This window comes from Sinohyriopsis cumingii, chromosome 4 (genome assembly GCF_028554795.1).
Source record: "Sinohyriopsis cumingii isolate HCF-2022 chromosome 4, ASM2855479v2, whole genome shotgun sequence".
Taxonomy (NCBI): domain Eukaryota; kingdom Metazoa; phylum Mollusca; class Bivalvia; order Unionida; family Unionidae; genus Sinohyriopsis; species Sinohyriopsis cumingii.
The window spans coordinates 74,250,111-74,262,294 of record NC_142964.1 but is presented as its reverse complement, the minus strand read 5'-3'; the positions used below and the strand labels follow the sequence as shown (position 1 = coordinate 74,262,294).

At 35.7% G+C, this 12,184-nt stretch overlaps 1 protein-coding gene across 1 annotated transcript in view; it reads left to right on the top strand.

The window, feature by feature from the left end:
- Positions 1–8,248, top strand: part of LOC149801460 (putative ATP-dependent RNA helicase DDX49) — a 43,717-nt gene extending 35,469 nt beyond the window's left edge. The window contains exons 10-12 of the mRNA XM_089955611.1: positions 231–319; positions 4,366–4,437; positions 8,102–8,248. Coding sequence (XP_089811737.1) covers positions 231–319; positions 4,366–4,437; positions 8,102–8,185 — 245 coding nt within the window. The 3' untranslated portion in view covers positions 8,186–8,248. The remainder of the gene's footprint in view (positions 1–230; positions 320–4,365; positions 4,438–8,101) is intronic.
- The last annotated feature ends 3,936 nt before the right edge of the window (positions 8,249–12,184 follow it).

Here is a 12,184-nt window from a genome sequence, read left to right as displayed (position 1 = left end):
CATAACCTTTAAAATAAAGTTTAGTTTTTGTCATAAAACCCTGTGTAATTAATCCTGTTATAGTGTCTGAGGCGTGTACTTTGTGTATAATGTAAATTGCAATAGATTCTACATATTGAAGATCAATGCATATTACTTGATTATCGGGACTACCAATTTAGTCCAAATGCTTATTTTCTGGTCTAGTATAGTCATTGTACACATCGTTAACTTTGATTTTTTTTTTAAAGATGCCAAAATGACAGAATACAAGACAGAGGAGAAGGAGGTGTTAAAGATCTTGACAGAGGTTGCTGTGGCCAGAAGAGAAGCGGAGATAGTAAGAACAACTTACAATGGTCATTTTCCATCAAAAGTCACTTTTCCTATCCATTCATGGTCAGGTTTTATACATCCATGTTCAGATTGGTGTTTTATGTTAGGACATTGTCTGTCTCTCATTAACATTTGGAGTTGAGGTTTGGTGCTCATCTAATGATAATAATATAATGAGGACTTTGTATAGTGCCTAATCTTTAGAAGCTCTAACCACTTTACAACACTAGACAGCTCAATAGGACATGATTACAAAAACAAACACCATGAAATTAGAAAACAGAAAACATGCTGAAATATTTAAGGTAAGGAAACATTTTAAGGTAAGGAAACATTATTAGGTCTTTAAATCTGTTCCTACAAGTGAAATTGCAAGCTTGAGTTTTAAGTGATCTTGAATGAAATCACTGTGTCTTTATGTCTAAGTTCAGTGGGCAATTCGGGCCCTGGTATGCAAAAGAACGTTGTCCAAATGACTTCATTTTCATAGTGGGAATAATGTGAATATGAGTGTCAGAAGAGGAGCATAAGTATCTTGCTGGTGTGTAAACATTGGTGAGGTTGGATAGGTATGTTGGACTGGAGCCCATCAGTGAAACATAGCACATGGAACAAATTTTGTGTTTGATTCTGGATTGAATGGATAAACAGTATAGGGTACAGAGCAGTGGGAGGTGTGCTCTGATCATGGTACTCTAATTATGATCCAGCAGCTGTATTTTGAACTTTTTTGAAGTTTCTGGAGTAGATATTGAGACGAATCAGACAGAATTGAGTTACAATAGTCCACTTTTGAAAGTACTAAGGAACACACAAGTATTTTAGTGGCATCAACTGAAAGATAATTGCAAATGTAGCTGTTGCATCTCAGCACAAGATATGCAGCCTTGCGTATGTTCATGACATGTTGGTGCAGTGGGAGTGCTGTCAAGAATAACACCTAGGTTTTGTACTGAGTGTGTGAATTTAATGTTGGTGTTCAGTTTTATCATGATTAAACTAACTTGGATAAATTTGGTCACCTTGTGCGAGCAAGGGAAGTAGTCCTGTAAGAGTTACTTCCCTTTCCCATCCCCCTTCTCTCTCTCTCTCTCTCCCCCCCCCCCTATATATATATATATAGATACATACATACATACACATGGAAAGACGTTTTTTCAGCTATCAGGAATATGGCTGGATTCAAAGGTATTAGAGTTTATTTCATAATAGTCATGTTACTGGATAAATATTCTCAAAGAAATTTAATAAGTTCCCCTGCTACAAGATGAAGGTCACAAATGAAATATTGTAAGTCAGTGGCTTGTTTCCTTATCCCAGATGTCATGTTTTAACCGCTATAGATAGTTTTATGAAATATTTCTCTGGTTCACACCTTATGAGGTGCATCACATGCCTTTTTCAGTATTCTTTTCTTCCTTTTGTTATTATGCTTCCATGATATCTTTGTATGGATCATATTGTATTACCTATGTTTTTCCTTCTATTCATCTCATGTACTGTGATGTCATATCCAATGCCATCACATGTCTTCTGTTATGAATTTAATTGCATAGTATGTTAAAGGTTTTTTCTGAAGAGATCATACCACTGTTTGTTGGCAAAACATAATCTGCCAAACACTGCATGACTTGTATCTAATTGCCGTCCATTTTTCTGTAACAGATAAAATTGTTCAGAGTATGGGATATTGCATTTTACTTCATATCAACCTCACACTTGTTACTAATATGGTATCAGGTAAACTTGGAACCTTTTCGTCATCATTTGTTTATTTTACATATAATTATTCCATTGCTGTTATGTCAGAGATATTTTGATAACCTATGTCAGATCATCCATTGCTCTATCGTCTTCTAACCATCAATACACCTGTCTATTACTATGTCCTCCTAAATCACCCATACACTTGTCCATTGCTGTATCCTCTCTCTAACCACCAATACACCTGCCCATTGCTCTTTTGTCATCTAATTCACCCATAAATCTGTCCATTACTATTTTTTCTCCTAAATCACTAATACACCTGACCATTATTCTTTTCTCTTCTAAAAATTACCCATACACCTGTCCATTTCTCTTTTGTCATCCAAATCACTAATACACCTGTCCATTACTCTTTTCTTCCCTAAATCACCCATACACCTGTCCATTGCTCTTTTCTCTCCTGATACACCTATCCATTGCTATTTTCTCACCTAAATCTACCATACACCTGTCCATTGCTCTTTTGTCATGTAAATCACCCATACACCTGCCTATGTTTCTTTTCTCTAGAAATCACCCATATACCTTTCCATTCTTTTCTATCCTAAATCACCCATACATCTGTCCATTTCTCTTTTCTGTCCTAAATCACCCATACACCAGTCCATTACTCTTTAGTCACATAAATCACCCATACACCTGTCCATGTCTCTTTTCTCTTCTAAATCACCCATATACCTTTCCATTGCTCTTTTCTATCCTAAATTACCCATACATCTGTCCATTTCTCTTTAGTCATATAAATCACTCATACACCTGCCTGTGACACTTTTCTGTTCTAAATCACCCATATACCTATCCATTGCTCTTTAATCATCTAAGTTATCCATGTGCTTGTCCATTGCCATATCAATTCAGTCATAGTAGGAAGGCTAATAATATATATAATGAGATATGACACTGGTGGTGTAGGAGATGTTTGTCATGTGGTGGTGGTGGTGGTGTCAAATACTACTGTTTTTAAATTGGGCAATGTGTGCCATTGATGTTGTTGTGAGGTTAAGAATAGTCATTGAAGTTACTTTTGTTGTCATCCTTTTTGTTATGTCATACCAAAGAAAATATTTTTCCCCTGCATTTTGCACTGAGACTTTCCATTTAGTTCTTGCCATTTATGAGATAGTAGATCTAGGAAGTTTTTAAATTAGAATTAACTGTTTCATACACAGTTATTGCTGTCAATTTCTAATTGTTAGCTCTACTTGTTATAGACAAGAAAGGTTTATGGAATGGCTTATTGTCCATCTTCTGTCATTCATCAGATGTCTATCCATTAGTACAAGTTTGTTCATGCTATGCCTCCTAAATTACTTGGAGAATTGCCATGAAACTTTATTCACACATTTATTCCATGGTATAATTAGTCCAATATAAAATTGGTTTTGTAAACCATGGCAGTCATCTTGAAAATATTGTTATCACTACTTTAGATTGAAAAGTCATATTGACATGTGGTTTTCACCAGAAGACTTTGTATGATTTCTAGCAGCTATTAAAAAACCATGTTATTGCTGCTCTGGAATGGAAATTGATATAAATATGAGGTTTTCACTGAGAGATTTTAATGATGTCTCCTTGGTCCAAAATGAAACCATTTCCTATCAGACATCCATTATGGCCACCTTAGCAATGTGTATGTGTGTATGTGACTTGGATTTTTAATGTAGCTTTAACAATTTTTCAGTCATACAATTTCTGCAATGTAGCAGTTTATAGTGATGTCTAGCACTGGGGCATCATGCCACAGACATGTAGCATGATGTCCCACCCAGTCAGATTATCCTGACACCAGGCTGACCAGTCCTAACACTAACCTCTTAATGTTGAGCACCAAGCGAGGCAGCTGTTAGTACCATTTTTGTAAGTCTTTGATATGACTCTGCCGGGGATTGAACCCATGACCACCCACATCTGAGGCTGATGCTCTTACCACTAGGCCACGTTAGCAGCCATTATTAAACTAAAGTTAATGTTACTTAGTTTATGGTTGTATTCAAATGGAGTTTTTACCAATTGATTTAAAATGGTGTAGATCTTGAATCCAAAAAGGCCATAACAGCAGGCAGATTTCAAAATCTTGTTATTGCTCATAAATATCAATGATAGTTTTCAATACTTACTTGAAGAAGGAAATAAATGGTTTTAAATTGGACTCCTGGAATATCATAGTGGCCATTAAACTGTCAGTCTCTTTGAGGACTCCTGTTTTGATGATAGTAATTTGGACATCAATCAAGCAATCATGAAAAGTAAAATACATTTTAAAATTGATATTTTTTGCAGAGACTTGATGAAGGAGACTTTGGAGAGAAAAAAGAAATAAACAAAAGAAAAAGAATTATTCTTGAAGGGAAGGTAATAACATATCAGATGCTATTCTTTCAGTTATTTGACACTACAATATAATCAGTTTTACTATGTTTTATATATGCAAGTAAATATTTATTTTAAGTTCCTTTCCTAGCAGCCTTACAATGGCCATGTTATCTGTAGTTTTGTTTAGAGAGTCTACTCACCTATATTTGACCTCTCTTTAATTTACTACATGTATCATGTTTATGTGACACTATAGGAGCCATCCGTTTAGTACATTTGCATCGAGGTGGGAGGGGGTCTTAACCCAAATATATACGCTTGCGTGGGGGTGGTCTACTGATAACGTACCTATGCATAGGAAACGGGGGGGGGGGGTGGGAATCGATAATAATTTGTCTAATACGTAACCTGTTCGACTGAAAGCATTTGAATTTTATTGGACACTGGACAAACTTTTTAAAGTTACACAGCTTATTTCTTTGATGCAGCCAGACATTCAACATCGGTGGACTATCTTTTATTAAACACGTTTAATATTATTAATCCTTGATTGTTTCTGTATGGGTTAAATATAAGCCATTCTAAAGAATGGGGGGGGGGGCATCAAGCATACATACGCTGGTGAGGGGGTGTAAAAAGAAGGTGATTTAGGAACCAAAGCAAGCAGAAGTAAATTACAGAACTCTTCATTGATGGAGTTTTACTTTGTGAGGCATACCGTCAAAAAAAATGGAGAGGTTGCAATTAATTTGGTACATACAGCAAACAACATTTTGACATGCCTCATTTCAGTTTGTACCATATCTGTCAATATAGGAGACCACCTGTATGTAAAAAAGTATGTATGTGTACAGGGAAAGGGTCAAGCTTTGCCAGATTTTTGTCTACGTACTAAATGGATGGCCCCATATAGGATGACCACATTCATATCTATTTTCAAGCTACAGTTATAACCAAAAATCTCATTTCAGTTGTATCATTTTCTTTTGAATATGCATAAAATACATGATTTACCCATTAATTAATCTAACACTATTGTCCACTACTTCATTGCTTCAGTAAGAAAAATTGGATGTTTTTTTTAAAAACATTTCCTTGTGATATAAAAATGCTTAGCTGGAGTGCCTCAAGTGGCTGAGTGGTCTAAAACGCTCTCCGGTACGGATCACTGCCATCTCCCCTCTGCCTGCATGGGTTCGAGTCTCGGATTCGGCCAATGTGGGTATGTGAGAAAGCTTGCCAGTAGCTTCTCGAGGGTCGGTGGTTCTTTCCAGAGATTTCCCGGGTTCTTCCACCACCATTAATACTGGTCGCCATGTATAATCTATCATGTTCTGAAAAATGGCATTAAACCCTACAAATACAACAACAAATGCCTAGCTGGATGTGTACGAATGCAGAGGTTAAAATGTTCATTACTTCAGCCTAATTGGTAATATCAATAATGAACTAGCAGACATCCAGTGTGGTCTAAAGCGCTCACCATTACAGATCACTGCTAGCTCATCTCTGTCTGCAATGGTTCGAGTTTCAGTCTCAGCCAATGTGGGTATGTGAGAAAGCTTGCCTGTAGCTTCTCATGGGTTGGTGGTTTTTTCCAGGGTTTTCTTGGATTATTCCTCCACCGTTTATACACCGCTTATCTTGTGCTGAAAAATGGCATTAATCTCTATAACAGCAACAACAAATAGAGATAAAACAATTAGTGGGACTCTTGTCTCCAAAATTCACATAGATTTTGATGTGTTTGCATGATATATCACATGAGTGTTTGAGGTACTTGAATATCTTTGTAACAGGAAATCATTTTGGAATGTTAGGCCAGAATATCATAATTAGAACTTGAGAGTTAAAACACTTGAAATACCCATTTGGAACACCTATGATTTTTGTGCAGATGAAATAACATCCTTGGATGTGATAGTCTGAACTACCTGTCATATCAATTAGAATGTGATAGTCTGAAGTACCTGTCATATCAGTTAGAATGTGATAGTCTGAACTACCTAGAATGTGATAGTCTGAAGTACCTGTCATATCAGTTAGAATGTGATAGTCTGAAGTACCTGTCATATCAGAATGTGATAGTCTGAACTACCTAGAATGTGATAGTCAGAACTACCTGTCATATCAGTTAGAATGTGATAGTCTGAAGTACCTGTCATAACAGTTAGAATGTGATAGTCTGAACTACCTGTCATATCAGTTAGAATGTGATAGTCTGAAGTACCTGTCATAACAGTTAGAATGTGATAGTCTGAACTACCTGTCATATCAGTTAGAATGTGATAGTCTGAACTACCTGTCATATCAGTTAGAATGTGGTAGTCAGAGCTACCTGTCATATCAGTTAGAATGTGATAGTCTGAACTACCTGTCACAATAGTTAGAATGTGATAGTCTCATGGGTTGGTGATTCTTTCAGTCCTTTCATATCAGTTAGAATGTGATCATTTGTTTCTGGTTCAACACAAACTGTCTGGACAACTAGGCCAACCCAATATGTCTGTTATTTATTTATGTAACCTTTGCTCTTATTTGATCCCTTCAAAAACATTTTCTTTCATTATATAATGTTAAATTTTCTTCTTGTTGTTAAGTCCTTATCAATATTTTGATTAGTTCTTTGTATTTTATTTTTCATGCTTTTCTTGGAGTAAATATTGTTTACAATTCATATGCATTAGTGATCAGTGGGACTGCATTACAAAATATGCCTATATTGTGCCAGTTGCCAGTGTTCAAACATTAAAAAGTGAAGAATGGCACAAAAGTCTTCAGGAAAGTAAACATGATGTACTGCATGCAGATGAACATAGATGGATTAGCTTTTTCATGTTACTGTTTTTGTTTGGTTTAAAAATGGATCCATGTTAATGGGTTTGTAGTTTTTGGATGGCTTCAAAAAGGTTACAGGGTTCATTCTTGACTCTGCCTTAAACCAAACTGTTTAATATGACCATATAAAACCAGTATGATAGAAAAGCTGTAATAATTCCATTCTATCTGCAAGAATGACCTGTCGATATCCTTGGTGTGACACAAAGAAAGCTGCCCTTTGCTATGGTATACTCAGATTAGTTCACGTAGTTTATGATGAATAAAGGTCATATATAAAAGCCAGACAAACTGCTGTACTAAGATGATACAGCAGATATTTCACGTAACATCATTGGATAAAAGAGTAATTATTTCTAATGTCAGAGCTATAGTACCTTTGCATTAGTTAATATTTGTTTAACTGCTTTAAAATTCACGACTTTCAGTGTAAAATATCCTTTTGGTGTTCACTATCGTATGCAGATCTTAGTAATATATGCTCGGGGTGCATAATACCTCTGAGGGTGGTTAGCTATCTGCACATGCATGCAATCTATGCATATTCCTGTCAGCATGTTTGAAGTGAATGAGGTGTTCCGATTAATAATAATAATAATGAAGACTTTGTATAGTGCCTAATCTTTAGAAGCTCTAGGCACTTTGCAACATTAGACAGCACCTCTATTATGTTATTCTCCAAATTTTGGAGACATGTAGCTTTAATTTCATACTCTCAGGATGAAGACATAATGAAAGAAAGAAAGTCTTTCCATTTTCTGTAAGGTTTATGAAAGTTTTGCTCAGTATTGGAATTTAAAATGGATCTACATGAATAGTTTAACTTTTTATATTAATTGTTGCCATGATTTCTTTGTTTCTTCAGGACCCTGAGCAAGAGGAACAAAACAAAAAGAAGAGAATAAAAGAAAAGTTTAAGAGGAAAGAACATTTCAAAAAGAAAAATTGAGATCTTTATTACAAATATTTTGTTACAAAAAAGTGCAATAAAATTCCAGTTGGGAAACTTAAACCTATCCTTTTTGTCATTTATGTTGCTGTAAAGCACTTAAAAGTTCTGACAGCAACCATTACAGTGATGTTGGCTGATATTGTCTATTTTAAACTGTTGGTCTGTTACCCCTGACTGGCTCTTGATAAAGTACCCCTGACTAGCTCTTGACAAAGTACCCTGACTGGCTCTTGACAAAGTACCCCTGACTGCCTCTTGACAAGGTACCCTTGACTGGCTCTTGATAAAGTACCCCTGACTAGCTCTTGACAAAGTACCCCTGACTGGCTCTTGACAAAGTACCCATGACTGGCTCTTGACAAAGTACCCCTGACTGGCTCTTGACAAAGTACCCATGACTAGCTCTTGACAAAGTACCTCTGACTGGCTCTTGACAAAGTACCCCTGACTGGCTCTTGACAAGGTACTACTGACTGGCTCTTGACAAAGTACCCCTGACTGGCTCTTGACAAAGTATCCCTGACTGGCTCTTGACAAAGTACCCCTGACTGGCTCTTGACAAGGTATCCCTGACTGGCTCTTGACAAGGTACCCCTGACTGGCTCTTGATAAGTAAAAAGAGACATTTATCTCCTGCAGATTTAGAAATATGGAAATAATAGAGCAAATGTATTCATCCTAAATTTAATCTTATTTCTAAAATTAAAAAACAAACATAAATGAAACTGAGTTCAGATCAAGACTGACGGTTAGTTACTTATCCTTTTAAATTGACTATATCAAGCAATACTGAGGAAGTGGATCTCAGTCAAGAGTCAATGTCTCAGAACCTGTTTTAAGCATAGGAAATAGCCAAACTGCAAGTTCACCTTTCACATTTGGTTCTTGAACAAAAACCATGCACATAATACCATTATCATTTTATTTATAGTATAGTATAGAGTTTATTTTGCTATTACAGATATTAACTATATAATATGTATAAATATATCATTCATGAACTCTAGTGGAAAAGGGTTTCATTCACGGATTTCATCAAACTTTCCCTGCCAGATATCCATATTGTATATTTTGGTATATATATAGTAAGGAGGCAGCTAGCTCTCCAGCTGGAGTTAGCTGTTCAGAAGTGAAAGACCTACACCAAATATGACACAATCACAGCTGTTTGTGTGTGTGTATATGTATGTACATGTATATTGTATGTATGTATAGTGTATGTATGTATGCATGCATACATGCATGTATGTATGCATGCATGGATATATGTATGCATACATGCATGTATGTATGCATGTACAGAGAGAGTGAGACATGTACCTCTTCACACTGAGCTAGTTCTTCACCACCAGTCCAAATATGAGAGAAAATACCACAGGATATATACATCAGGTGTAAGTGAATTCAGACAAGGCTAATTTGCAACATATTAAAAAGTCATTTGGACCATACTATGGGATGGTGTAAACCATGCTAAGTATTATTGTTTCATCGTAGATGTAAATGTACATTTTGATTTTTTTAAATATTATATTTCTCATTATTTACCAGGTATCTTGAGCAGTTTAAAACTATTTAAGGACAGAAAACCTTTCTGTATACAATTCAAAATGAAATAATATGACACTGTTTATCTCAGGGATGCAAGGTGTCAGGACATCAAGAGAAGCTCCAACACCACACCACACCCCAAAGAAAAGGAGCATGAAACAATCAGAATGTTTCATAACGTTTTCTTTACAGTTTAGATGCTCCATAGTATGCTAAAGATCTGCTAAAAATCCTTCTTGGCACCTGCCAGGGATTCTGTCACAGAGACTCCTCTACCTGTTTAGACTACACGATATTTCTGGATCAGCGACTACGGTATGCATTGCCCAAGTAATAGTTAATTGTTTTATGCTCATTTCTTTCTTCGTTCACTTTATATTGTCAGAATCGTGCAGTATTTTGCGATATTGCACACCTTCATATTGCACTCACGCGCACGACACGTGTGACCAATAGTGTATTCGAAACTACTTTGTAAACAAATCATGTACTCTCGTGTAGCAGACGCTTTACATTTTGGTTGATTACATTTGTTTCTGAATGAACTAAAGCAGATGTTTCGTAGGCTGCCACATACCAGCTGCTTTGCTACATTCCATGTTAACTTTTTTGATTCAATGTTTCGGATTATGGCGATATACGCCAGATTTTATAAAATTTCTTGGTACCTACAAATAATTTGCAAGTTATAAAGGCATAAGCTGTCTCCTTTAGCTGGTAATAATAATGGCAAAAAATATACTTACAGTTTTACATTCTGAATTTCCTCAAAATGTACTTTCTTAGTTCTGCAAATCCGAATTACATGAGCCATGTCATGATTTCCCAAGCTTGATTAATCATTTCGAAATTGTACTGTAATATCGACTATATTATAGGTGCAATTACATCCTCCCTTCTGCACTCAAAATGAAATAAACGTTTGCCCAGATGAATCCAGTCCATACTCAACGAAATTTCGTAGAATCGACAAAAATACCAAAATCTATTCATTCTAGATCAAATGGAAAACTTGTTGCAATGTACATTCATACACAAATTTCAATTTTAAGTAGACAAAAGCGCCGTTTTCTTTCGAAACTTATGTATTAATTATAATATAGAAAATTATAATGTATCGAAATGTCAGTTTATTTTTGTTTGAAAAATATTTTATTAATCTTTTTATAAAGCATGGTAGGTTTTCTTTATTCTCTGAAATCTTATTGCATCATTTAATTTGAGAAAGTCTTATCTCAGATCACCTGAGACCGCTCCGATGCGGGAGGTCGTGGGTTCGATCCCCGGCCGAGTCATACCAAAGACTTACAAAAATGGTACTAACAGTTTTCTCGCTTGGCAACTGGTAGCACCATTTTTTTAATAAGTTTATGATTCGGCCGGGGTTCGAACCCGCGACCTCCCGCGTCCGAGGCAGACGCTCTTACCACTTAGGCTTCCGGAGCGGTCAGGAAAGTGAACGAAAGAAACTAAAGGAAATATATGCTGTATAAAAACAACCAGACTTTCTTTCTCATATATGCAAACCTGTTCGAAATACATACATACATACATACATACGTACGTTTTAGTTCCTTTGATATCTCATCGTTTTCTGATTATCTTATTTGTATACTGTGGTATGTAAGATAATACTGCTCATGATGACCATTCGCCAGGTGTGTAATTAATACTAAACATCTCATTTAAATTTGAACGTAAAGCGACTGTAACCCTTTAAGCGAATAATAAAGTATACACAATGTTGAATTTTGTCGATCTCAATTATGCATATTGAAGTGTCTAGAAAAACAAACAAGAGACCACGCTGAAAAGATCGAATTTCATATTGTGTGTGTGGCAAAACAGTCTAAGAGATTTGAAAATGTCGTATAGTGGGAGAAAAAGCATTCACTGGATAAATATGAAGAATCAATCAGCCATCATGGAAGGGGAACAACCAGAAATTTAGAGGTCATTCATTTGTGCTGAATAATGCCTTTATCTAGACAGTTGACACATTATGGGGAGTATCCAGTTCAAAATGCACAGCTTGCGATAGAGTTACAAAGCTGCACAATTATTATTTTAAACAATGGACTTATACCAGATGAACTCCCTTGATCACACAATGAATAAATCCACCAATCTCATTTGCATAATACTATATATTGACCGAGACCCTTTAATCCAAGATTTGTTTGCTTCTCTGTTTGCTACTTTGTTTTCTTTGTACTGTAATAAATGCACATTATTTCATATATTTTAATTGTTTGATTATTAATACAAATAGGAAACATCCCTATACTGTTTTCATGTACATTCAATAAGCATGACTTAATCTATTGTACAATAGATTAGCTTAAACTTAAACTATGCAATGCCTCTGTGTTAACGGAATGATGTTAACATAAAAACCAACGGCCCTTATCAGGGCCACTTCATTGCCTCGAAAAGATTGTCTTT